The following is a 26,517-nucleotide window of genomic DNA, read 5'->3' on the forward strand; positions in this document are numbered from 1 at the left end:
AAATGACTCTTCCTGACACTTTTGGCTGTCATATCACGACTGCCCCCATGTACCCAGTCCTGCATTTTAGTATTACTCTCTCGACTTCTATTATTTCTCCCAGATACATTTTGGCATCTCTGCGTTACCCCTCTGTCCTTGTCACTATTCATTATTCTTCTTCTTCCTTTTCTCCTTCGCTCCCTACATTTCTTATTTCTCCCTCTCAGCAGCAGCCTAAGAACTTGTGGCCAGCGTTTAAAAGTTCTCAAACGTTCTACTAATGCAACAAGAAAGACTGAGACAACTAATCCAAAATATCAAAAGTAAAAGTTGTCATTGTGCAGTAAAATGGTCCTGTTTTACTGTCATATCTGATGTTTTTCGATGAATGTGTGTGCTGCATTTTACTGCTGCAGATGCTTAATGTTGAACTCATTGTGAGTCCTTGCAGGGTGGCCTTATACACAGCATTTCTTCACATTCTACATGACAAATATACGTTTGTAGCAAGACTGCTCTGAGCTTCTTCAAGATGACTTTTCCAGCTCATCCAGTTTAAGAAAGTTTAATATTTCAGTTGTGGATCAGAAGTATAAAGTTGCACCAAACAAGAACATGCATAAACAACAAAATGTCCACTTAACTGTACTACTTTATATCTATGAATGTTAGGCAATGCTACTTATTCTATACAGAGTCCAAGAACAGAAAGCTTCACTATCCATGCAAAATTCAGACTTTATGTAAAGATGTTAATGCAGAGGCTTGTTTACTTCGACTCGCTGCTGAAATAAAAGCTCTCTTCCTTTCAGCGGCTCTCTCCTTCACTTCTGCCCTCAATCTTCTCACATATTTCTCTCTTCCCATCTTTTCAGCCCACTCCACATTCAGCTGCTGAGTAAGAGAACACTTTATTGAGAGACAATGTTCCGTCCTTTCTTTTTCCTGTCTGTCACCTCGGTGACTATCCTCCGTCTTTATCCTCACTCGCTCTCTTTACCCGTCTAATTCTTAATCATCCGTCTGCAATCTCTTTCAGTCATAAGAAAGACATTAACTACTTCTCACAGTTCATGTTCGTCCAATCACTGAGAAAACGCCCAGCAACAGAACATGCCACTTCTGCTGGATGCCTTTCTCCAACATGCCCTGCACCATTATGTCTCTTTTCATCCCAGCAGGCCCTCCAGCAGTATTCGTGTCACCCCTCTAACCCAGCTACTGATCTCCACCAGGATATGGACACCTGACCGTGTCAGTGTCAGTAGATGTTTTACCAATTGAGCTGCACGAGGATCCCAGTTCCCACTCTGCTGAATGGACGGGCTCATCTGGGCGGTGAAGGTTTCCACCAGTTTATTGAGGTGCAGCAGGTCAGTTATCAGCTTTGGGCCTCAGTCATGAGATATCTGTATGTGCTCAACCTTTAAATCATTAAACTAGCACACAAATCCAAATTAAAGTTGCATCTGTTGATTTTTAGTCACTTTGAAGAAGCTCTAAACAGACAACATGGATTATTATCATCTTATAAAGCAGTTCTGTTGAACGGAGCAGCTACTGCATGTACACACACACACAGCAGACAAATGGAAGCGTTTGTTCAGAGTCACGTTTCTGTCAAACTGCCAAACTGAAGGCAGATATTCTCTCTCTTTTTTAGCATCTTTGTCTTTAGCTGCTATATGCTCCACTATGTTCACCAGCTAGTAGCTAACTTTGAATTGCTGCCAAAACAATGAGCTAAACAAAACTAAAAGGTGCTAAAAGTCAATTCTACTTTGCACACAGCTCTAATGACTGCAGTCCTTCCTCAGAGTAGTTTGGATACTTGATGACAGATTTCCATAAGTGCATTCAGACAAACAGTTTCTCAGATATAATGTACAGCATGTCACATCTGTGACATCAGATGTCTTCTCCTATAAGCTGCCCTCACCAGCCCTCTCTCTCCGTCGCTCTCCTCATCTCACCGTTTATCCAATTTCTGTTCCAATCCCCATTTTGCTCCTTCACCACTCGCCCTGCAATGCTGCTATGATTGTTTGCAGTAGTTTTCCTCTCACTCACTCCTTCCTCCCTCCCTCGATCTTTCACCCCTGCCAGCTTCCCTCGTTTAACTTGTGTCTTCGGCTGCAACTGGGAGAGCACATCACTTCTCTGACAGGTTCTATTGGAGAAACTCGAGCTGGTTTCATTCTGAGCTTTTCCCTCACAATGTCATCTCTGCTCATCCATCCAGCTCTCCATCATGCTTCTTCTATTCTCCCCATTTCCTTTCTGTACGCTCCCGTTTTGTTTCGCCTCACCTATTTTAGTCCTGACATCTCTTCTTCACTCATATTTTGTCACAGATGTGATTTTGCGTTCCTCTCCTTTTCCTCCCTTCACCGCAGGGTCTCTCCTGCTCATCATTACTGCTCTGAACATCCCGCCCACTGTCCATCTCTTTCTCACCCCCCCCCCCCCGGATCAAGGAATGAAACGGGCGCTTCCTGCCCTCTTTTCATCATTTTTCACACCTCAGGCTCTCTTTTTGGTCCTCCGTGGTGGTGATGCTACCACCTACTCCCTCCGACTCATCATCCCCACAGGCTCCCTTCAGCATCCTGATCAGAAGGAGGGAGGGGAATTTTTGTGACTCTCCTCATCTTGTGATGTTTCAGGCAATTCTGAGAGGCTGACGGTAGGAGATCTTTGTCTGTGCGCTCATGGTGTGTGAGAGACGGAGGAAGAGAGACAGTTACAGTGGGGTGTCGTCTTTCAGGCTTTTCTCGCTGTTTTCTAGAGAGCAAGCAACGAGGGAATACAAGAAAAAGGACTGAGGAAGAGGAGGAGAAGAGAGGAGGAACTAATGAAAGGACGGGAGTTTTAAGACCCTCAGCATTTCCATAAAAAGGCTTATATATTTAAAATTGCTTGCTAAACATGCCTGCTCACTGATTAACATATTTCTACACAAGTAACATTCATTTGGCCTTTGCGGTTGCTCAGTTAGGGAGGCTAACACCCCACACACACTCCTAACTCTGAACCAACAGTATTTACATCACTAAATACGTAAGAGTTGTATGTACCTTCACCCAATTAGTTATAGCAACAGCAACAAAAATGTTTCAACAAACCTTCTTCCTTGCAGAGGAACCACTGAGTGTCACACTCCATAATTTAGCTGCCAACAAATGTGATGACACAACTTACAGCTTATTGCAACTGGGACCCGACCAGTCACCGAGACAAACAGTTCAGACCTTGTAAGGAGTGAATTTGTTTCTGGGCGCTTAGCTTAACAAACAGCTTTACAGCCATTGGAAATCTCAACTGAGCTATAATTGGGACTAACTGCTGAGAGGCAGTCCTTTAACGCTCCAGCTGACAGCAGCCGCCAGTAAGCAATTTAACCTCGCCTCTCATCGGGCCATGCCTAAAGGCCAAATACGGCTGGACATTGTGAAATATTCAGGGTTTTTGCTGCAAGTGGATGTTTCAGACCTTGGAGGGTTGTTTTCCTCGTTTCTTCATTGACTCCATTGAAGAAAGTCAGACAGAGATGCAGGAGCAGGAGACTGAAAGCATCTGTGGTATTTTCAGTTTGCGGCAGGATATTCTGTGTTCATTAGACTTCATTTTTTACAACAGCCGTTTTCACATGAACTGTGGAAAACGTACAAAGAAGAGATTGTCCGTGTCAGACCCGTTCTCACCTGCTGGAAATATTCAACTGGCTTCAGCTGAGGGGTGGAGCGTTCAGGAGGAGGAGGACTCATCAGATTTATTAACAAAACTTATACCACATGTATTTGGAAACATGGTGGAAATTAATATACAGGCAATCAGAAAAAAGTATTAAGCAGCTGCAATCTGTGAAAACGTCATCAACATGATGGGTGTGAACTCTGAGGGCGATGACCTGCGCTGTTCACACACAGGCTCGATCAGATCATTACCCAGACTCTGTACCAGGGAGCTGGAAGGGCCGAGTGATTCTGACATTTATGTTCACACCTGCAGCTCCTCGGGGTGATGTTCAATTTCATGGTAGCAGTGCATGTGTGAAAGGGGCTTAGCCCAGTCGCCAAGGTAAAGCAGCAGCTTCTGCACATTTTCATGTGTCCTTAACATAACAAGACAGAGCCAAAAGCACAGCGTTGTCACAGGAGAAGATTTTGACAATTTCACTTTGCCAACATTTATTTTGGTGAACGAGACGGGAATTAAACAGTTTTAATTGCTTTCTTCTGCCTGAAACACAGCAAATACAACTTTGGGATTTCATTCCTGCATGTGTTACTTTTTTTTTTTTGGTCTTCATTGTTTGCTGTATGCTTGTTCATTTTTTTTTTAACATCCAGCACTTATCACCATGTGGCATTATGAGTTGTGAACAGTACATGATTATTCTTGCCAAATGTAAGATAAGATCCCATTAGACATGCTGTTCTTTGGAGCAAAGCAAACGCCAAGAACTAATTAGATCCAGCCCAAGTCTAACTTTCATTTGAATTTGCAAGTAAAAGGTGTAATTGATTTGTTTAATAATACTTCTGCGTCGCACTCTGGAAAACAAAATGCACAAGCAGAATTTCTACACCAAAGCAGCTCTGCAGATGTTTGGGGAAAACTTGTCATGAAAAGCAACCTGACATAACCTCCTCCTTCAAAAGAAAAAGAAGTGAAAATATATTTTAGGGTCTTATCGTCTGACACAACAGGCTGTCATTCACGTCTCTCGAGGTAAGGCCTGTGTTTACAATATCTGCAGCTATGTGGGCTGCATATTGTCATCTGTTGCATCTTAAGCCGCAGCTTAGCTCGTGGTTGTTTTAGATCAAAGGGCTGTCAACCAGCACCAGCATTGAGACTGTAAGGGAACTCTGAAGCTTTAACAATGTCCCCATGGCTTGCCAGCATCAGCGCAAATATACTGAAGAAAATGTATTATTTCCATGAGAAATTCAGAGTTTACGTGCATACAGAGATGTCAGACCTTGGCTCAGGGCTCGGCACCGCTCGTGGCGATCTGTTCAAAAGAAGCACACCACGTGCGACAATGAATCCGTTCGCTATGTGAGGAAGATATCGACTCAACTTGGAACTTTTTCAGTTTGTCACAATAAAATGATGAGGTCCCCTGCTATCACTGCAAAAAAGCATAAGCCAAATATTGGCTTAAGCTTCTGTGTTACAAAGTTACGATATTAACGCCACTGAGAGGCAAACAAAGATGTCTGACGCTACTCTTCTTCTCCCCCTGAAAACATGAAGCACGGCACTCTGTCACCAAACAGCTATTTGCTCCTGAGAAAGAGACTGAATGATTGGAAGTCACTGATCAATATGTGAGCACACTCCAACAGGTATTTAGAAACAATTGTCAGATTGTTGGTTTTATCTAAAAAGGAGAAAATGGCAGCAGCCGCCAGCAGAAGACGAGCAGATGTCAACGACGAGTCGGCACAGGTCATCAGACAACAATGAATTTGGAAATAATTAATCATTTTGCTGTGATCTTTGCCTTCTTCTTATGAACAGACTGCCTGCCTGTGTTAAAGACACTTATATATCAGTCAGTCTCCTACATGCACAGTAACTGATTAGTCTCTGAGATCTATGCAAGGTTCAGTAAAAGGTGAGGTTTAATCAGTGTCCTATTGTGTGCCTTCGCTCGTACTAAACATGAATAATGAAATATTTATTCTGCAACTGAGAACAGATGTCACAGCTTGCTCCAATCTGTTGAACGCGTAGCAAATCCACAACACAATGCGTCACCTCCGCCGCAGAACGCTCACACTTTGAGGAGAGCGAAGACTTGTGGTTTTATTTTTAACTTTGAGATATTTTCGGTGAACATCCACCAACCGTCTTGCGTCAAAGACTTCAAGATTTGAAATGGGTGGCACCAGAGGGAATCAAACCCTCTAACAGAACAATCATTGTGCGACCTAACGAAGAACAAACACAACTTCCACCTCCATTGTCATAAAAGGCAACAACACAGCTTTTGAAAAGAAGACGGATTTGTCGACGGAATGGCAAGAAATGGCAAAATTCAACCAAAGAATGTCACTCGCTGGCGAGTCTACTGCTAGCAATCCCTTAATTAATAGTACTATTCACAACATGCAGTGACCTGTGGGTCATTAAACATCTGCAGGGTGTTTCATTCTACAGAAGGACAGCAACAGAGTCCACACACACACTTCACCTTCGTAACCTTGCGAGCGCTGCCGTACGCCCACAGAGCCGTTGACCTCGTCCCTCCTGTGCACTCCAGGCTCGCTCCTGCTGGAGTTAACCACGGACATTAGTCAGTCTTACTGAATATAATTGAACCCTCAAACTACACAAATGGCCACTCAGATGCTCAGAGGTGGATGTGTAGCGTTCATTCAGTGTTTTTACACACACAGCGAAGCTGCAAACACAAAAAAGAGGCACAACATGTAAGATGTGACATAAGGTCAGCCGAGCTCAAGCACCCACTCACTCACTTCAGCCACTGAGTTGTGCTTGCAGTTGTAAGAAATCATGTTACTTATATAGCACCTATCAAATCTGAACATCAAGTGCTACATAATGGAAATCAGGCTACTGGCATACATACAGCTAAAGAATAAAACACCATAAAATATGAATAAAGAAGGAAATGTTTCCTAATTTGTGCATTTGATAAGAAGAATAGTGAGCGAACAGAGGAGAAAACAGACTAAATAAATAATATCTGAATAAAAGAACCAAACAGATGAAACCTGGAGAACGCTCCTGGAAAGAGCCTGGGAATGACAGATTAATAAAATGACAAACAGAAAACAAACCCCAGCATGCTGGAGGTTTATCTGCACGCGCTCAGTCACCACTGTGTTAGCTTTCTGTAAGTGTATTTGAAACCGAACAAACCAACAGTGGTGCTGCTGCACACTAACCCCAGTATCACCGCCTGACCAATTTCATTACACAGTCCACCACTTTGCTGGGACGCTCATTGTAGCCTTAGAACTCCTGACTGAACATAATTTTCCCCTTAAAGAATCTCAAAGGAACGAACAAAGAGAGAAATTGTACTGAGGACCTTTAACTGTGTCTGCAACACTCCGCCTCTCTGGAACTTTACAGAGCACATTAACTGCTTGTCTGTCGGGCAGCTCCCAACAGACAGACGTGTTTCACTGTGTCAGCACAGGAACAGGGCGAAATGACTGCAACTTTAAAAACGCAGGCCGAACAAAGAGAAGAGGAACAATAACTCTTCAATGTTAAATCTGGGGATTGAGTCAGTATTTCAATCAATACTGTGATATAAGATTCAATGCTTTTCCAGCATCACCCAGTGCTAATTCTCCTTTTGTCAATTTAACTTTCTGAAAATATATCATATTACATAATACACTAGATTGATTTCATACTGTATATAAAACAACAGACTGTGAGACAAGATGGCTGAACTACAGACAGCATAAACAGAGCAACGTCTGTGACAACTTGTTTCTGAGAGCAGAACGCCACGATAACTGGACTTAATGATGACGACCGTCTGAACAACACTCTGTAATCTAATATTTCACCTGCTACCCTTCATCTGGACATCTTCATAGTAAAAGATCATGGGTTGGTGCTAAATGTCAGTGACGTGAGCTTCATGTTATGTGATTAATATGTTCAGAACATCATCAGAAATCAACAATCTTGACGAGATTTCATATCGGCAGGAATTCGTCTTGCAGAGTGATGCACAGAGAACAATCTACTGCTCAGTGTGAGCAAAACCAAGCAACAATAAGTGGTCTCTAACTTATCTTTGCACTTCACTTTGTTTCACCATACTACTCTTACATGCCAAACATTTTCTGCTTCTCAAGACTGTAGATACAGAAGAAAGAAAGGCAGAAACTATGATAGCTGAGAGGATTGAATAAAAAGGCAGGTGAACAAGAACAAAGTAGATGAAACAAAGTACGGGCTGTAGTTAACACTCCTCATCCTCACTGTCACCCCCTCCATCGCCCGTACTGCTCTCCTGAGTTGAAAGCATTTGTTTTCTCAGCAGCGCAGAGCATTAAGCTCAAATCCATCGTTGACTTAAAATGGGACAAATCCCTTTATTCTCCCACAAGAATGCACGCTCTTGCACACATGCTGGCAACAAAAGGCGTTGAAACACACACCTTTTTACTTAAATCTTTGGGAATAAAAAGTCTGCATCCTCTAAACAATCTTCCCTCGCTTTCCTATCGATCTCAACACCGTTTATGCATCCTCGCTTTCACTCCTGCTGTCTTTCACTCCGTCCCTCCCTCGCCCTAATTACTTTGATAGCAGGAGCCACATTACAGACAGAAATGCAAACTGCCAATCCTATCTCATCACAGAAAAACACAGATAAGAAAATGCCATTTTGCCTTTAGAGAAGTGGCATAAATCCATCTTCATTTCCCGTCAGAACTGAACCATCAGGGCTTTTTTTATTTGTCATCAAAAAGGCCGAACACAACAAACAGTTATGCTCCTTTCTAAATGTTTGTGGTGAGAGGTAGCCGAGATTGTGCGCCTGCACCTGATTCGGTTTTAATTGACAATTAATGAATCCAGACATTAGCTGATCCAAACACCTGGCTAAGGGTAAGCCATAATTAAACTCATTAGAATGAGAAAAGAGACTTTTGTTCTCAATCAGTCATTAAAGCAGCCAAAACACAAGGCAATCTCCCTAAGTAATTTCTCTCGTTCCCTCCATCCTGCCCACTCCTGCAGCACTTCCAAATCTGTAGCCAACCCTCCTAATAGCAGCCATTCCCTTCTTTTACTTTCTTTGCTTCATGTTGTTGCTTCCATTTCCTTTATTTCTCCATTTTGTTCTGATTTATTTTTTTAGTAGCCATTAGCCTGCTTTCAAGTAGAAAACATGCTTGAACGTGAACCAATTAATCTTGTAACTCTTTAGACACGGTCTAATGCTGGACGTTCCATATGTAAGCCCACTGATCCACAGAACCAGACTGTGGTTTACACATCTTACAGTTTCCATCAGTTTATCTGTACCACTCGTCCCTTGTTTAGTTTTTCCTGAGGGCTCATCCTCTGTGGCTGTGGGAAGTATATCAGGGACAAAGTGTGCAGATGGAGGAGACCCGGCTGGTTGGACTTTTACCTCTCATGCTACATAAGTAACTTATTTTATTCAAGTTGTGCAACCTGATGGGTTTGTTTTTTACATGCTGTCCAAACCAGCAGCTCTGTAGAAGAAAATAACCTCGAACATGAACCACTTCATGTATTAAACTCTTGACCTCGTCATGAAAAATAGCGGCCTGTCACTCAAAATCCCACCGAGGCGATCCACAGGATGTGACTGGCTAACACATCTCTCAGTTTCCATCAGTTCATCTGGGTGGAGACGCCTCGTTTGATTTGTTGAAATTAAACAGTCTGTGGCAAACCTAATCAACAGATGAGCATCTTTCTGACGTGTCTGAAGTCATTCAGGCAGAACAGTTGATCCCTGATGAATGTATCCGGCAGGCTGGGTCTCCGTCTCCCAAACTGCTGCACATCTGAGTCTGATGTTAGCCAAAAGAACACACAGTTCATCTTTGCTAGCAGACTTACTGGGATTTAATTAGATCATCAATCCATTTAAATGATATTTTTCAGTCTGCTGACAGGAGAGCAAAGTACTTATCCAATTATCTCTGTAAGGATGATTTTAGTCCTTTGACAGACAGTGAGGTGACAGCTTCTGCTCCAAAAAAAAAAAAAAAAAAATGTCTCCCACCTCTTTTTGGAACATTTTTCCATTTCGTACTTTAGGATTTTGCCTGATGCTCTTAACCAGAGCCACTCAGAACGGAGGCAGCGCTAGAATAAGCTTCAGTTCCTAGATCAACAACATTACCAGAAAAAAATGTTCTCGCTCTTTTTTTCCGAAGTTAAAAGCAAATTAGAGTGAGCTGAGGTGGAAAATGTACAGAGAAAATGTGTTTGAATGAGAGGAGGTGATTTGAGGTACTTCTTGAAGGAATGAGTTTTCAGCTTATAACTGGACCCGGGGAATCACGCTGCCTTTCTAACCAGTCATTCCACTTTCTGCCACTTTGTGCTGATTCATCGTGGCCCACGGGCTTCCAGTGTGGTCAAAAAAAAGAAGAACTTGAAATTTCATAATTGTAAATAATCCGATGCAGAAACTCTCTGTGCTACAGCGTCACATTTCCTTTAACACAGCCGCTTCCTGAAGCCCCGGAGGAATCCAACAAACTTTTTCAGCAAATAAGTTCTTTGATCAGGAGGCTGCCGCGTGGAGGAGCGGACTGCTACTCATTTCAACCTCAAACAGCACATTTGCTCAGCAGGCAGCTTGGAAACCACAGCTCAGTCAGGACCACTTCAGTTCAAGAAAACCCAAATTCCCATTTCCAGTGAGTTAAATTTGGCCGTGTGGCTCGATTCTGGGACCTTCCCTCCCATCTGACGAGCATTTATGAATATCCTAAGGCAGGTAGAGAACACCTCCCTGCCCCTACTGTACATACACGTGAAGGCCTTAAGACAGGGGGAGTAGCAGCAAAGACCACCCACAGGGTGCAGAGGAAAAAGCAGTCGGGGACAACAGAAATGACACTGATGATGTCAGACACTACAGTGAAAGGGAGGAGCTGGGCTGCAAAGGAAGTTCCTGGAGTAGAGCAGGCAGGCTGGACAGCTCAGATAACACGCTGTGTATGAGATGTGCCCAGTGAATGCAAATAGGGAATCAGGTAAGCAAATAGCTGAGGTGGACCGACTTTAAGATCAGCTGCTATAGCTGGGAGACACAAACATGTTGGAGGTGACTGCCTGATACATACCATATACTGTAGAATGTGTTCCTGTAGATTCAAAGATGTTTGCAAGAGCCACACGGCCCTCAAATGTCTGTATGACGTATATGGAAAATGTAGCTCTCAGTGGAGCTGATGCTGATGCTGACTGTGTGATTGTCAAAACACTGTCACCAGTGTTTTTTGGAAAGCAGTCCGTCTAATATGGACATCTGAGCGATCATTGCAATCCTTCATTCTTGTTTGTCATCAATAATGTTTGTCAAACACTGAAGATGAATATCTGCTCTGCTCGGCACGACTCGACCTCTCAGCTAAGTCGTAAAATGTGCACATACTGCCAAAATTGCAACCTGCTAATCAAAATTTTCATTAGAATCAATAATTATTATAATAAAAGACCTAATGGAGCAGTCGGCTGTTTGGCCAGCAGCTCGTGGAACGCTCTGCCTCCTTCCCCGGCCACATCGATCTCCTGGCAGTCTAGACTTTGTGATAAAATGCCACTCTGAGAGCTTTTGTCCGAGACAGTTGTAAACATGTCACCTCTACTGACCCTCTGGCTCTGCAGGGCCTCAACAAGGCCTCCGTAAATGTCTTAACTGGAGGGCTGTTAAGGGCCCACCAAGTTTTACAGCCGACAAGAACATTAACTACTACTTTCGCTCAAATTACAATCAAGCGTGCAGCGACTTCACCTGACATTTTTGTTTTTGTGCAATTGCATAGTAAGGCTGCGCTGCCCTATAATTCTACCTAAGTGTGTGCATATGCTGAAGTGTACATACTGAGTGTAATTCTCAGACAGGCTGATTGTGCTCGAGTGGAGGGACGAGCAGCAGACAGGCCAGGCAGGACAGAGACGGATGCGTTTGAAGAGGAAAGCGAGAGACTTAAGAGATGAACTGTGCCGCACAGTTAGCAAAGCATACATCATTTAGCCTCACGAGCACAACAGACACTCTCAGACACCAGAGAGTGCAGGCTTGTAATGGAATTCTTTATTAGGGAGAGCAGCGAGAGCAGGTACACCTCCGGCTCAGACTGGGGAGGGAAAAAACTCCACCATTAAAGCTGTCAGTGCTACCGGGTTTCCAGATGTTGCAACGGAAACAAGCAAACCCAGCTGTCAAATAAGCAGCAGAACTCATAAGCAGGTATCATAGCAATTTTAGTGTGAAGACTAAAAAACACCTCCAGCTCCTGTATTCCAGGTATATACAAAAAAATAAAACGGCTCTGCTTTTAATGAGCAGAATTGGCAGCTCTGACGGATCGGCTCTGCCTCCAAGGTTTGCATGCATTTTAAAAGAGACTGGAAAAAACAACAACCACCCAGATGCATTCACAGGTGTAGTCATCACATTTTACGGCACGTAACAATAAACCAGTGCTGCATTTAACGCTGCCCTCAAGATGAACTGTTTGGAAAGCTTTTCATTCCCCTTTGTGAGTGTGACTGGAATAATCAGGCAACCGGCCAGTCGAGAGAAATTGAGTTCTGCGTTCCATTATGCCAGTTCAATTAGACTCAAAACGCACGAGGAACGGATGGAGGGCCTCTGGGACGAGGACTGCGAGACAGACGCGTCGCCACAACGGTTCGAATTGTCGTGCAACAATTGTACCTCTACCGAGAAATCTTAACTCGTGTTCAAAATGCAGGCCAACCAAAGAAATGACACCATCCATGTGTAGGAAGAAGAACTGTGGAAGAGGGAGAAGAGGGATAGAAAGTGAGGTAAAAACAAGTGAACATCAGAGTCTGTTCACTTCTTCTCTTACACTAAGTAACAAAAGCTGCCTGCTTATTAACGCAACTGACTATTTTACTTCACAGGATTTCTAGGTCAAATTTAGACTCCTGTGGTTGTTTTATTTCTTCATTTCAGACAGAAGCCAGGCTGCTACAGTTAGCCATGATGCTAACGCTGATGCAACATCACTGACAACAGTAAAATCAAAAAGGAGTTTTTTTGAGGAAACCGCTTGTCAATAAAATAAAGTTTAGAGCCATTCAGAGTTTCCCTGTTCTGTAAAAAGTCTCAGTTAAAGCAGTAAGAGAAGAATAAATGCACCATTTCTTTATTTCCAATCAACACAGTCTACCAGAGTGAGCTCGAACACAAAGATGACCAAAGTCCGATTCAGAGAGAACAGGAACGTTATTGTTCACGGTGCGTTTGTTGTTTAACCTTTTATATAAGAATGAGCCTGTTGACTGTGTGTTAATTGTCTTGTAGGCAGATTACATTAACGTTGGTGTGTGTGTTTGTGGGTGTGTAATAGATGATTAAGCCCTAAAACCTTCCTGAGTGTGTGTCCATGCATGTGTGAGATCTATTAATCAGTGTGTGTACCGACCCTTAATTAAAACCTCCCACTTCCCTGTGGACCCTTCCTCCTGTGAGCATGTGTTTGTAGAAGTACGTGTGAATTTGTATTCACCTCGTCGCTGCCGGATCTCAATATTCATGACTCCGCACCGCATCTCGTACTCAAATCCAAATTTAACTGCGGTGTATTCTCACTTTTTAACACTACCTGCTGTGATTTCAGAAACAGGTATCCAACTGTTTGAGCTGTGGACGCTCTCCACACCAGAAGAAGTGACAACACGCTGTCAGTTTATCTAATTAATGCACCGCTAACATGCATTCTGCCCCATCTGAGTAAATGTCTCTCTAAACTGAGCCTGCGGTCTACACCTGCTCTCAGAACTCACTCATCATTAAAGGGGCACTCTGAGGTTTTGGAAAAGAAATGTAGAAACTCAGAAAGGTAATATTCACAGCACTGATGAGGTAATAAAACACATTTGTTAGCTGTTCACAGAGGAAAATAAGGTTTTCCCCAGAACAGTTCCAACAGGACGACTGTGTGCTGTCTGCTCTCACTCGAGCCTTTGATTGTCCATCAGTATTCGCTGCCCACGCCTTCATTCTCACTACCGTTTCTGGCCATTCGAGGTGTGTTCACCAACATTTCCTGCTATCCCGTGTGAACGACCTGAGCACACACCATGACATATTGCTTCAGCTTCTAAGGAGGTGAACTGCAGTCGACCCCGGACCTTCGACGCCATGACAGATATAAGCCCGTCTTCCTTGGAAGGTACATCACTCACCCAACTAATCACATTTCACACCTTCAGCAAGGTCATCGCCTTCTCCTCGCCACGTCTCCTGCCATCTGTGTTCCCAGCTCGCATTCTGATCACAGATTAATATTCACATGGATGTCCAGAGTGCTACTGGGGAGTGTGTGTATGTATGTGTGTGCGTGTGTTTTAAAGCAGATAAGCTAACAGATTGAAAGAAAAGAACGACAGAAGGACGACAGAAGGAGGAAGAGAGGACGAGGAGCACAGGAGAAAGCTGAGACAGAGAAGACGAGAGGGAGAGAGAGAACAGTGAAGGAACCAATCAGCTGAGGAGGAAGCTGCTGTGAAAACACCACGTCGCCTCCTCTGAAGTTTTGCTGTGTGTCACTCTCTCATGTGCATCGATACATTCACACCCGATTCTTTCAGTATGTGTCTGTTTTCCCCCTCATCTCACTTCACGTCGCCCTGCTGTGGTGTTCGGTCCGAATTCGGGGGATTTATACAATACACCCTGCAGTCGATGCGTTGGCCGGCTGCTAAGTGTGAATGAGAACAGAATGGAAACGCCGGAAAGTCTAAAACAGAGTGTGAAAAAACAAGTATCGCCAACAGCTTCTGAATCTTATAAATTAAGACATGCTTGGATCTAAGGATGGCAAAAATAAAGTGGATAAATACCACATGTTGTTGAAACCAGGAGGGGAAAACTGACTCCAAGTAGTCACAATGTTAGTCGGGTGTTCCTCCTGAGATGTGATCAATAGTGATGGTTAAAAAAAACACTAGTGCTAGTTTGACTTTATTTTGGTTAGATTTCCTCTTCCAGCCACCGTCTTCTCTCCATTCTCCCCTCTGTCGTCCCTCTCCGCCTCATCCTCCCATCCTCCCATCCTCCCTGCTCCCCCGTCGTTTCGTCACAGTCGATTTCCAGCCGTTTAATCCTGATTATAGCTTCAAAGTCCCAGTTGACACCATCCAGCTCAAACTTGCTGTGTGTGTGTGTGTGTGTGTGTGTGTGTGTGTGTGTGTGTGTGTGTGTGTGTGTGTGTGTGTGTGTGTACACACGTGTGCATTCAGAAGCTCGATGCTGATTCTGGCTATAAAACACATCTGCCTCGTGTCTGTCGTCTCATTAGCTGTGAGACGTTTCTGTGTTGACGCGTCATTTGGTGAGCGCGCATGTTTGCTTCATGATAGCAGACTCTTAAGCTAGAGTGGCAGTTTTAGTCATGTTTGTGTGAAAATACTTGTACGTGTGAGATTGATTCCCCAATTAAACAGCTGGTTTTTTCCAGCCTGACTGTGTGTTGTGTGTTATGTTGTGTCTGTGTTCAACATGGCTCAGCTCCACACTTCCTCCTGCCTGAACCTCCTCCGGACCCATTTCATCCTCCTTTTACCTGCCAGGACCTTTATTGCCAGAGGTTGTGGAACTTTGTTTTTTTGTTGAAACACCTTTTAGAAAACTAAAATTCATACCATTTTTTCTACAAAAGTGTGTGTGTGTGTGTGTGTCTACTAGTTAGCTCTGTTAGCTGTGCAGCTAGCGATCTGCATGGTGAGCTTGGAGCACCGGGGGAATGTTATTCCATACACCAGGACAGGGTGATGCTAGCTCGTTAGCATGCTAACCTTGGTAAATATCTCTTCGACATAACAAATAGATGTCATAACTGTTAGTCTTCCCCATTCTGTCGATAATTTTAGTTTCTTTTCAGTGTTTTCAATTACAACTCTAACAAGTTGCACAGGTGCACAATGCTGTTTTGCCTGACATGCTTTTCTAAGGAGTCTATGAAGCAGCTGCACCTGTAGCAACATGTCTAAGTGTGATCTTGGCCTAACTTCGTCTCTCTGTGTCAAAATGTAGCCACTTCTCAAAGCAGGCCGGCTCTCAGGTGTCAGTCGACTGATACAATGCGGGACACCCATGCAGAGACTTGAAGGTTAGACACAATTTATGTATAAAAAGTCCAAAAAAGATGTCCTCTTTTCAAGAATGAGAAAATATGCAGTGTTAGTGTATCAGTGTGTGGAGAATTTAAATGTCCATGGCCTCCAATAAAAGAGGAGATGAACAGCATGGAGGGGGAACACCACGCAACAGAATGGGAATCTGAAAAATCCTCCTCTGGACTCTGTGGTGCGTTTATGAAGCTGTAGTTTGTGATGCAGAAGTACAAGAAAGGCTTGTACAGTGGATTATATTGTAAAACATTCCTTTAACCTTGTCCACACATGTACTGTACATGGCAGCATTTATACAAGGACACCTTTAGACTCACACAACAGGCACAAATGTTCCTTTTTTCCAAGTAGTTACTGCTGGATGACAAAAACGGAAAACAGGACAAAGAAAGACACTTTTCATTTTGTACTACAGCGCATCTATTTAGTGCTAATCTAAGAGTAGTCGAGCATTGCATAAACCTGTCCCGCAGGACAAAAAGCTAATATCTCTCTCGAGTTTGTCTGCAATGTTAATGCCTTTAAGGCCTTAAATCAAAGTATTTACATCAGCCTTTGTTGGTCTTCTTCTCTGTTCACACCACTAAACAAGTGGTAAACAAGTCTGCTGTCATCTGTTTTTCCTCTCGTCCTTTTTATTTTCCATCAGTGTCGAGGTTTTTTCTACCCAACTGCTCTCGTATCCTTGTTCTCCTGTTCTCCCGTACAGCCTCTGCATCTCTTTCCACCAGTTACCCTCGAGTCATCATCACTTCGCCTCTGGTTCTTCCCTCCATCAGTAACCCAAACCTTCTGTGATCCGGGCGTTCTTACTGTCGCTAATTAAATTGGCATGTTCTTGATCTTTTATTTAATTTCCTGAAATAAGGCTTTTCCAGGACTTCAGTGAGCACACAAAAGCATGCACACATACACACAGACACACACGCCTATAATTACAAGGCTGCTCGTGTGATTAAGTACCGTGCAAGTGGTTGTTTAGAGGTGTGAAATGAAGAGATAGATAACCCAGCCCCTTGAGACACATATTAATGCGCCATTTCATGTGTATGTGTGTGACGGAAAGTGTGACTGAGTGTGTGTGTGTGTTGTCACAGTGTGTCTAAACCTCTTATTCTCCCACTGATAAGTCAGAGATGAGATGGATTTCCTGTCTCTGCTCTCCTCTCCTCAAACGCTCAGTGAATGATCCTGGATCAGCGCTTCTTGCTGCTCCTGCCTCAGAACACGATGCAGAGAGGCCAACTCCAGCTAACTAGCTTTTCTTCAGTGCTTTCCATTAATTTCTACGAGGATGCTGATGTAAAGTGCAGTGTGAAGTGATTCCGTGCTCTTCAGGAGAAGCCCATGTGGATGTTGCCTCAGATAACCTTGACAAGCTATTTGCGGTGCTGTGACCTTTGGCTCGGTGATGAATTAGTTAGATGTTTACCACTCGGCACAAAGGACGACACTGTCACCATTACCAGGAGAATATACCAGAAAAATAACACAAGCTGCGATTCACTCAGTTTGTACAAACCACTGACTTCTTCATGCTTCAAAAGTGACGATATTTACTTTAACACATCAACCGTCGGTGCTCAGATTAATCTGGTGTTTTTCACTTTTTATTACTATAAATAAGAGCTATAAATCCTGTCATGGATTCTATAAACAGACTGCAGGTATCAAGATTAAAAAAAAAGAGGCAGAACACAGGAAAACACAGGAAAACACATGCAAACAGAAAAAAAAAAAAACAGAATCTGCTGGAGGCCATAATGAACGACCACCGCCACAGATAACTGAGCAGCGCAGACGTCTGAATTCACCAGAGCACACTCAGCTCTTTATATGCAGGATTCTAGCTGTATGCATATTTTGCCAGTTTTATTCATGCGACACGAATACAAAACTCATTTGTGAAAAATGAATCAAACTGGGGAAAAAAAACCAGGAACAGAGAAATAAATGCCCAGAGGAGTAAACAACAACAAATTAAAAAGATTATTTGATTGTAAAATGCAGATTTTATCCATTAACAATGTAGCAGTGCAGTACAAAGGGAGCACTTTCCTCCACCAGAGGTCCAGTGTGTAGGATTCACAATCAGAAATACGTTAATATACATAATGATGTTTTCATTAGTGTTAAATCACCTGAAAACAAGATTTGTGGTGTCTTTGTTACCTGGGAATGAGGCTGTTATATCGACAAAAGGAGCCTTTCCTCACGGTGGAGTCCACCCACAAACCAGACACTCGCTCTCTTCAGCAGCCACCGCAGATCAGTGTGAAACGAGGGGTGCTCAGTTGGTCACAGTCTACAACCACGCCACTAAATCTGACATACTGGACCTTCTGTTACTGTGACCTGGTCAAAAACACTGACTGAATTCAATGTGACACTTAAGTAATCGTGTACAAGAGAAGTAAAGGATACGTTTAAAAAAAAGTTATATCTTACTTTCTCACTGCGAGGAGGAGAAGTGACATAAGGATTGCCACCATCTTAAGATGGGAACTAGTCTGTGATCTGGTCGGGTTTAACGAAGTGAAACTTGACAAGGATTCTTCAAAGAGCCTCTGAAGATGGGTATCATCACCAACATTTACACACACACACACACACACACACACACACACTCACAGAGACAGGTGTGTGCGACGACCTAAGGTCACCTCAAACTCTTAGATGTAAAGATGAACAGCGATTAAACTTCACCGCCTAAAGCAAAGCCTCAGGTGTCGCAAAAATGACTTCTAAAGAAACAAACCAGGAGAGTTTCACTTTGCACTTACTCACAAACCCACACACACACACGCAGCACAAATTTTGTTGAAGTCGCCACCAAATTGGACAGAATGTTGGGTCATTCTCTATCTTTCCACCAGCTATCCGTCCTGAGAGAGTCCAGGTATCAGCAGGAAGGTGTGCAGACCCATCTGATGTCCTGCAGCATATGCATTTGTTCCACAGCTCATTAGATATTCAGTCATTGCTTGGTTTCACCTGAGAAAATATCAGCCTGTGTGATGAGCAATTTGCACAGGACAGATGCTCCTGCAGTTGCATTGACATAACTCACTGGCACAATTTAGTCTGTGTATAATTCAGACAGAAGACAGAAGTCCACCTGTGCGTGATTAAGAAAGACATTTCGCCAAGGTGCAACAACAATGACAAAAGCAGCCTTATAATTTCTAGCCGACAAGATTGTTGGTTGAAAACTATTGTTAGCAGGTTTTTTCAGCTCCAGCTCGCTAGTTTCTTGAGCTAATGTTAGCTCCAAGAGGTGGTTAGCGAATACTGTCTGCAGTTTCCTTCCAGTTGATCCCTGTAAGATGTCTCAAACAAACTTGACGGCTACTTGCAGGATATTCTGCTAAAAGTCTCAGGCTAAATCTTTCGGATGGTGCTTGGTTGCTATTATAGGCAGTAAGCTAGCTGTGCATGATAACGGTAGGAGATGGCAGATGGGAAGGTATTCTAGAAGAGCAGTGTCTTTGGCCTTTTGCACACTTACATTTCACTCTAGGAATTCTCTCCATTTAAAAACAGTTTCTGGCGTTGAGTCTGTAGAGTCAGCACTAGTTTTGTTGACGTGAACCATTTCTGTGGCTTGTTCTTTAGTCTCTCGGCATTGGAATAATGTTTGTGGGTAAAAATGGTTGTGATGTGACTTTAACTGAGCTTCTTCCCGTTAAGTGGGTGTGCTGCATGACTGTGTTGCTGTATGATTAAATGGGTTCTCAGTGGGTCTGAGAACCGTAGTGTTTAAGTATGATGGCATGAGCAGAGATCATTTCTGACATGTGCTGAATGCCCGTCTGTATGGAGACTGTCTTTGTTGCCAAAACTACCTGTTCACATGAGGACTGCGTCTAACAGGACAGTAAAAGAGCTCTGACGCGTTTGTGTTCTCCTGAACTTCTCCTCATTGTAGCCATGCACAACAGCCACAGGTGTACTGGCCTCTGTGGACCGCAGCACATGTCATTTTCTGTTACACACCGCCCATCTTGATTGCCCTTTTGCTGTTTTCCCTCCGCTCCTCCATCCATCTTTCTTTACCCTCGTGCCCCATGTCCTGTCACTTTCCTGTCCATCACTCTCCCCTGCGCCCCCTCCTCTTTCTCTTTTTGCAACTGCATGCGTGACATTTTACTGCTCAACACACATGGCTCATCCTTAGTGCAAATACACCCACAAAAATGCTTAGAGACACACACACACACACACAAACACACACAGAGAACAAGCCGATAAACAGCTTTCTGAAATGTCAAACATAATTCCACACAACTGAGAAAAGCAGCATGTTGTCAAGTGTCAACCAAGTAACTCCAGCTTTGGTTGGGGTGTTCAGGCTTTTCACTTAAATGTAAAGGTTATATAATAAAAGGTGCTGAGGGACTGACATGATTATAGGAGCCACCACAAAATAATCTGAACAGCAGAGTTTGGTCCATCTCAGATTTGTTTTCAGGGAGAAAGAAAAAGCCTGGAGTTATGAGCAGGTTAGCCTTCAGCACCGTATCTCTGCGAGCAGACCAAAGCATTAATGGGCCTTGGATTTGTTGCCAGCTCTCTGGATTCTTACTGGTGACATTCCAACACAGCAAGACTCACCAAGGCTGTGGCTCCCAAAAATACAGGAACACAATGAGCCATAATCCTTGGTGTAAACAAGATTTTCATTTTTCACCTCTGCCACATGAGGACAGAGTTTGAGAAGCACTGGATCCTCAAGACTTAGTCAAGGCAACTATGTGTGCGTATCTATCCACAAGATATCAGCTAAATAAAGTTAATTAGCCTTCAGGAAACATTCTGGGAATAGAGGAATGACTCAAGGTGACAAACTGACATCACATCTTAATCTATTCCAGCCCAAACTTTTTTGATAGCAGCAGAAAACCAAACATCTACAGCAGTGGGAAAACATTTTCATAAGTCATACTCTATAGTACACATCCAGGTTGTCAGGAACCAAAGCCCATCTGGTTTTCACTGTAGAAAGCTAATCAGTGACACATTTAAACTTGTGATGCCAGGTGGTGCAGCTAAATAGCTGGAAAGATAGAAAACCTGGGCTGTAAATGTGTGTCATCATACATAATGTGTGCTTTCAAGCTGGCAGTGGATGCTTTCATGCAAAATCGTAAAAACAGGAGGGGGGGAGGAAGGTGGATGGATAAAAAATGTGTTTACCAGCTGAGGATTCATCTCAGACGGTATGAATGGAATGGGGCTTTAATATTCTTTGCAAGGACACTACATCTGGATGATTCTGAGGTCTACAATAACTAGATCTTAAAAAAACAGTATGGAAATGATCAATGGCATCTGAATCAAGGAAAGTGAAGCGAGGTCACAGTACTTCTTTTTAACCCTGGAACATTAGAGCCACTTATCTGACTACAAACTTTAAACTCAATGGACAACTGCAAGTCTTTGAACGTCACAAGGTCTTGAATTAACATGTTTCTTTTGAGGCTGCTGATAACGAACTGAAACCATGGCAGCTTTTTTCAAAGTGTTCTTTCCATCAATGTACTGTTCTTGACTATATGTTAAGCTTTTGTTAGAACAGACAAGAGGGCTCCACTTCAAGTCTGATCAGCACATTCACCAAGGCTGCCAGCAGCGTGGCTGCTGGGCCTAATGTGCTGCCTCGTCCTTGCCAAAACTGAAAATCAATTAGTTTTTACACTGAATATGTCGGGTCATCATACAGACTGATTTCAGCGGTAGCTGCTGCAGCAGAGGGACATCGGGTTGACTTCCCTCAGAGTGTTTACTCAGATCCACAGCGGCGAGGACAGAGGACAGTGTCCACAAGCCCCTCAGGCCTCGGCTAACATCAAACACTCTTCTCACTCTATCAAGACGGGAAAATTAATCTCTCAAAATCTGTGCTGACAGTTTGTAAAGTGCACTCCGAGTTAAATGAGAAATTAGAGATGAGAAGACCAATTTGACTTGCAATTTCACCTCATCATGACTAATTCAAAACAGACTGAGGAAGTGCTACGACTGAGCTGATAGGATTTTTGGATCCACTGGCTTCAGCGACTCTCCTTTATTCTCCTGGTCCCTGTTTTCATCTGGTTACAGGCAGGAGACCCTGTGTGAAGGACGGCTACGCAAACAGTAAGAAGTCCATGTCGAAAATGAATTAGTCTAATATATAAAACAGTCACCAGGTACTTCATACACACATGTACACTGTTATGCAACCACATACAACCTTCAGCACTGTCAGAAGGTTAATAACTGTACTTCATGTTTATCATTGAGGTCACGTGGTTGGTGTTGTGTGATTTGAGAAACACGTCTCCATATATTGCAGTCAGGCCTCATCAACACCACAAACTACAACCTCAATAGGTTAAAATGATATTATGCTCAATTTTAGGGTCATAATTTTACTTTGGGTTACTTATATAATAATATAATAGTAGTTAATATGTTCTCATACTATCCAGTGACGTAGCACTGTATTCCCCCTCTGTTTTAGCTTCTACATCTTTTTGGCCCCCACTTCCTCTTAATACCCAAGTCTCCTCTGATTGGTCAGCTCAGACATGCCTGAGCAAGCACCTCTGACATCACCAAGAGAGGCTGTGCCAAATCAAGTCGATCTAGCTGCATTTGACTTTAGCTTTCAACATCTTTTACGTGCACAAGAACGTATAAAACACTGACGGTGAGGGAAAAAAAATTCAAAAAGCATAATCTCCTTTTTGAATGCCGAGGTGTAACTTATGAAGCAGTTAGTGAGTGTATATATTAAATAAATATACACAACCAATTATCTTCTTCATCACAGCAATGCTGATCTATGGACGTGTAGTCACACGTTCAGATTCATTCTCATTCATTTAAACTACAGAAGCAGAACTTGCAAAGAAAACAAGTGATTAATGGCACTTCAGCTTTGAATAAGACTGAGACTGGCATATGTCTCTTCAATTGATTTAAATGGTTTTTCAGCTTAACAGAGGGAAAAGGGTAAAAGCATGTTCAACTTCACACACTAGCTGAGATATCTGAGACCTTGGCTGCTCACTGTAACGTCTAGGTGCAGCTTTATTAACAGCTCATCACCCCTCTCACCTCAGTGCCGGGCAGAAAGAGGCCCGCGTGAGAGCAGATTGTTCCTTTTTCATTGCAGTGTGAAAATTAAAAGATCCCAAAGTGCACATGATGTGTGTGTGCAGTGGAAGACAGCTGGAATCAAACTGATAACCATGTCAGCGTTCTCTCCACTTCTTCCTACAACAGCTCAACAATTAACTGGCTTTGAACAAAATGTCAGCCGACTGGACTTCTCCTGCAGAGGTTTGTCGCTCTGTGACTTTCATTATGCTGACAGTCATGCTGATTCAACCCTGTGTGCTACATCATTATCATGTTTACAAGGCGCCGCCAAACTAAAAGCAGACAATACCAAAGAATCCAAGTGGGATGTTTGTGCAGTGCTGACCCCGGGCAGCTTCGCCTGTCTCTGGGTAAATATTAATGGTAGAAATAAACACTTAAACTTATTAAATAAGCCATTTAAGAGACAAAACATGACACATTTACTGAAAGGGATGCAGATCATGACATAATTTGTTGATGCGCCTGCTACATGAATAAGCCGTGTAGCTCATTATTTTTAATCACCTTCTCAGTCTGTTAACACCGCCGTTTGCTGACACCGCTGCTGTCTGTTAACAAACCTTTGCACCTGCTGAGAATGTTTTTCCAAGGTCTCCATCTTTTTGCACAGAAGGATCTGGCTGCTTGAGACATCTAACAAGTAACGGGTTATTTAGAGCATGTAATCAACCCGAATGGTGGCACAGAGATGAAATAAGTGTTTGAGAACGCTGGAGTGCCACTTCACTGTGAACCTGTTGTACTCTGCAACTAAATTTGGCACACAGAGACCTTCAATAACTCTTTTAGTTTTAACTGCATCACACCATTTACCAGGCTAGACTGGCTTAAAACAGTTTGAGATGGGCTCCAAAAGCCCTTCACAGCAGACCAGTGCAGAGGAGCACCGTCACATTTACATCTTTGACATGAGCAGAAGCTACTTCTCTGACAGCAGACATTCAGGGTTTAGGACAACTGCTTTCTTTGCAGCTTGACAACAAAGCACAGGAAGGAAAACAACAACAACATTTAACAGAAGGAAAGGAAGGAAATGGCTGCACACGTGGCTGAACGTCCTACCTTGACCCCTCGCACTCTGAACTCGGCCAGCGCTCGGCTCATCTTGGAGGACGCTGTATGCAGGTCCTTCCCGCTGGCGATGACTTTGACCAGCAGGGAGTCGTAGTGAGGTGAAATGATAGCGCCCTGGAAGGCGGAGGCGCTGTCCAGACGGATGCCCATACCTTCACCGCTTCGGAAGACCTGAGAGGAAACAGGACGGAGGAGCAAAGAGTGAACAACGTTAATAGAGAGAGTTTTCATTAGGTCTATTTTTGTCTCTCCCTGCATATCTAACAATTTCTAGTGGATGATTGTTGTTCTGGACATTTTTCAGCTAACAATAAGGAGAACCACAGTTTCATTTACAACAGTCATGGTACGAGGGATTGCAAGAGCTAACTGTATAGATCATGGATCCATCACTTGACAGGTCAACTGAGCAGGAGGGAAGAAGGGAGGCCAGTCACACAGTTAAAGTGGCACATTGATCTGAAATGTGTCAATGTGCTGGGTGCAAATGACATTTGTCATGTGATTCTCAGTCCATCTTTCCACCAACGTCTTTCAAATGTCAACAAAAGAAAAAGGGAAAAGGAAAAATTCTCCACTCACAGCAAAGACTGTAAAGTAGCACACAGGACGTAGAGCATCATATCTGTTAGTGCCTACAACGCTAGCACAAATTAACCCACACTTGGAACCCGACTACAGATGGACATACGAGCTGAGCAAACTGGGGAGACGAGAGGGGAGAAAAACAAGCGTGAGACGAGTTCGGAACGGAAAGGCTGCATCGCTCCAAACCACTTGGCAAGAGAGCAGAGAGGGAGGAGAGGAGATGTGAAGAGGAGAGTGAGGACTGTCCAACACTACAACATATGGAGCCCCTCGAGAGCTGGAAGAGCAAGACGAGCTCGAGATGATAATTACAACAATGTTGTGCCATACTGACGGTATGCCGGTAATATTTCCAGACAATGTAGACGTGCAACATTTACGACCAACAGTATTTTTTCATTATCCTTTTGCCTTTTACAACTCGCAATTTTATCAAGAGCCATTTTGTCCTCATTCTTCAAAGCAATCTCGTTCCCCTCCAGTGACTGGAAATGATCAAAATAATGTATAATTCCCTCTATAGAGCACGGCAGAGAAAATGTGCAATGATATCACCACAGAATGACAAATGGCTTATGTTAAAGCAGCCAGAGTGAATAGACCATCCACAACAAAGTTGCTGTAACGCCATGTTATAATGCGGTTCCTGTGATCCTTGACTGGATCATGATATGACCGTTTCCACCATTTCACCAAGTGAAATTTAAGCTTTGAATAGGGATACCTGCCCACATGTTAACCCTAACCCAAAATAAACTGCAGAAGTGCCCTTTTTGATGCCTTTTGGTGGATAAAACAAGAGAAAGTCCACCACAGATTGTGCACGTCTTATTTTTTTTTGCCCTCGTCCCTCCAACATCCTGAGTTCACTACTGGCTTTGCACAATTCTGTCATATATATCCAAGAATTTTTTTTGTTTGTTTGTTTTTTGTGTTTTTTCATGATGTACGGCATTATAACTGTGTTAGAATGCACAAAAGTCAATGATTGATTGATTGCGCTGTCTCCACAGACGTCTGGGTTACATGTACTGCAGTGAAAAATGAGAAAAAAGAAAAATGTGACAGGAGCAGACAAAAAAAAAAACAAAGAAAAATAACAAACAGCTAAAACGTACTTGAGCCAAACTGTAGTGCAACAGTGTGGAAGCAGCGGATGTCAAACTGCTGTAACAATTTACACATCAATACTTCTTGACATCAAGCTGAATGCTAAATTCCTGCTGTGAGTGGACATTAATGAATTTTTCAATTTGGGTTTAATATTTCACAGTACCACTTAATTGCAGAAATATCCTTCACCAAGGAGATGGTGTGATCTTCTTCAACATAAAACGGAGGCCAAGTTGAAAGAGAGTGCGTGCATAATTCTGTTAATGTATGAGATGTTAAAGCGGAGGAAATCACATGTGCAGCGCTGCCCACGCTCACTGCATCTACACCTCTCTACACCTGTGCTCTATGCTGTTTCAAGGCCCCAATTTCCAGGTTGTGGTTTTGATAAAGCCCGGCGCTGTTCTTTGATTTCAAAGGCTTGTGGCTGGTCATCAGCACTTCACGTGTCACTGAAGTAGATCTGATGGTTCTGATGAGTGTGTGAAAAACTCGCTGCAGAAAAATAAAGGTGATATAAATTCTATAGATATATTTCTATAGAAAAGGATCAAAACATGAAGACTGCTGTTGTGCCATTACAATCAATTGTTTAGAGAGCTATTTGTGAAGGCAGATTAATTCAACCGGTAACTGACAGATGTTCCAGACAGATTCACACAGGACAGGTTACATGCAGCATCTCACCAGGAGGGCTGTTTGTCCCCCTCTCAGAAT

At 43.1% G+C, this 26,517-nt stretch overlaps 1 protein-coding gene across 3 annotated transcripts in view; it reads right to left on the minus strand.

The window, feature by feature from the left end:
* The window catches only part of LOC119027839 (pyruvate carboxylase, mitochondrial-like), a 288,386-nt gene that overhangs the window by 126,411 nt on the left and 135,458 nt on the right, over nucleotides 1-26,517 (minus strand). For all 3 annotated transcript variants that reach the window (XM_037113321.1, XM_037113320.1, XM_037113319.1), the window contains one exon: nucleotides 24,088-24,270. In XM_037113321.1, the coding sequence (XP_036969216.1) occupies nucleotides 24,088-24,270 (183 nt within the window). The remainder of the gene's footprint in view (nucleotides 1-24,087; nucleotides 24,271-26,517) is intronic.

The sequence above is a fragment of the Acanthopagrus latus genome, chromosome 10, assembly GCF_904848185.1.
Source record: "Acanthopagrus latus isolate v.2019 chromosome 10, fAcaLat1.1, whole genome shotgun sequence".
NCBI classification, from domain to species: Eukaryota; Metazoa; Chordata; class Actinopteri; order Spariformes; family Sparidae; genus Acanthopagrus; species Acanthopagrus latus.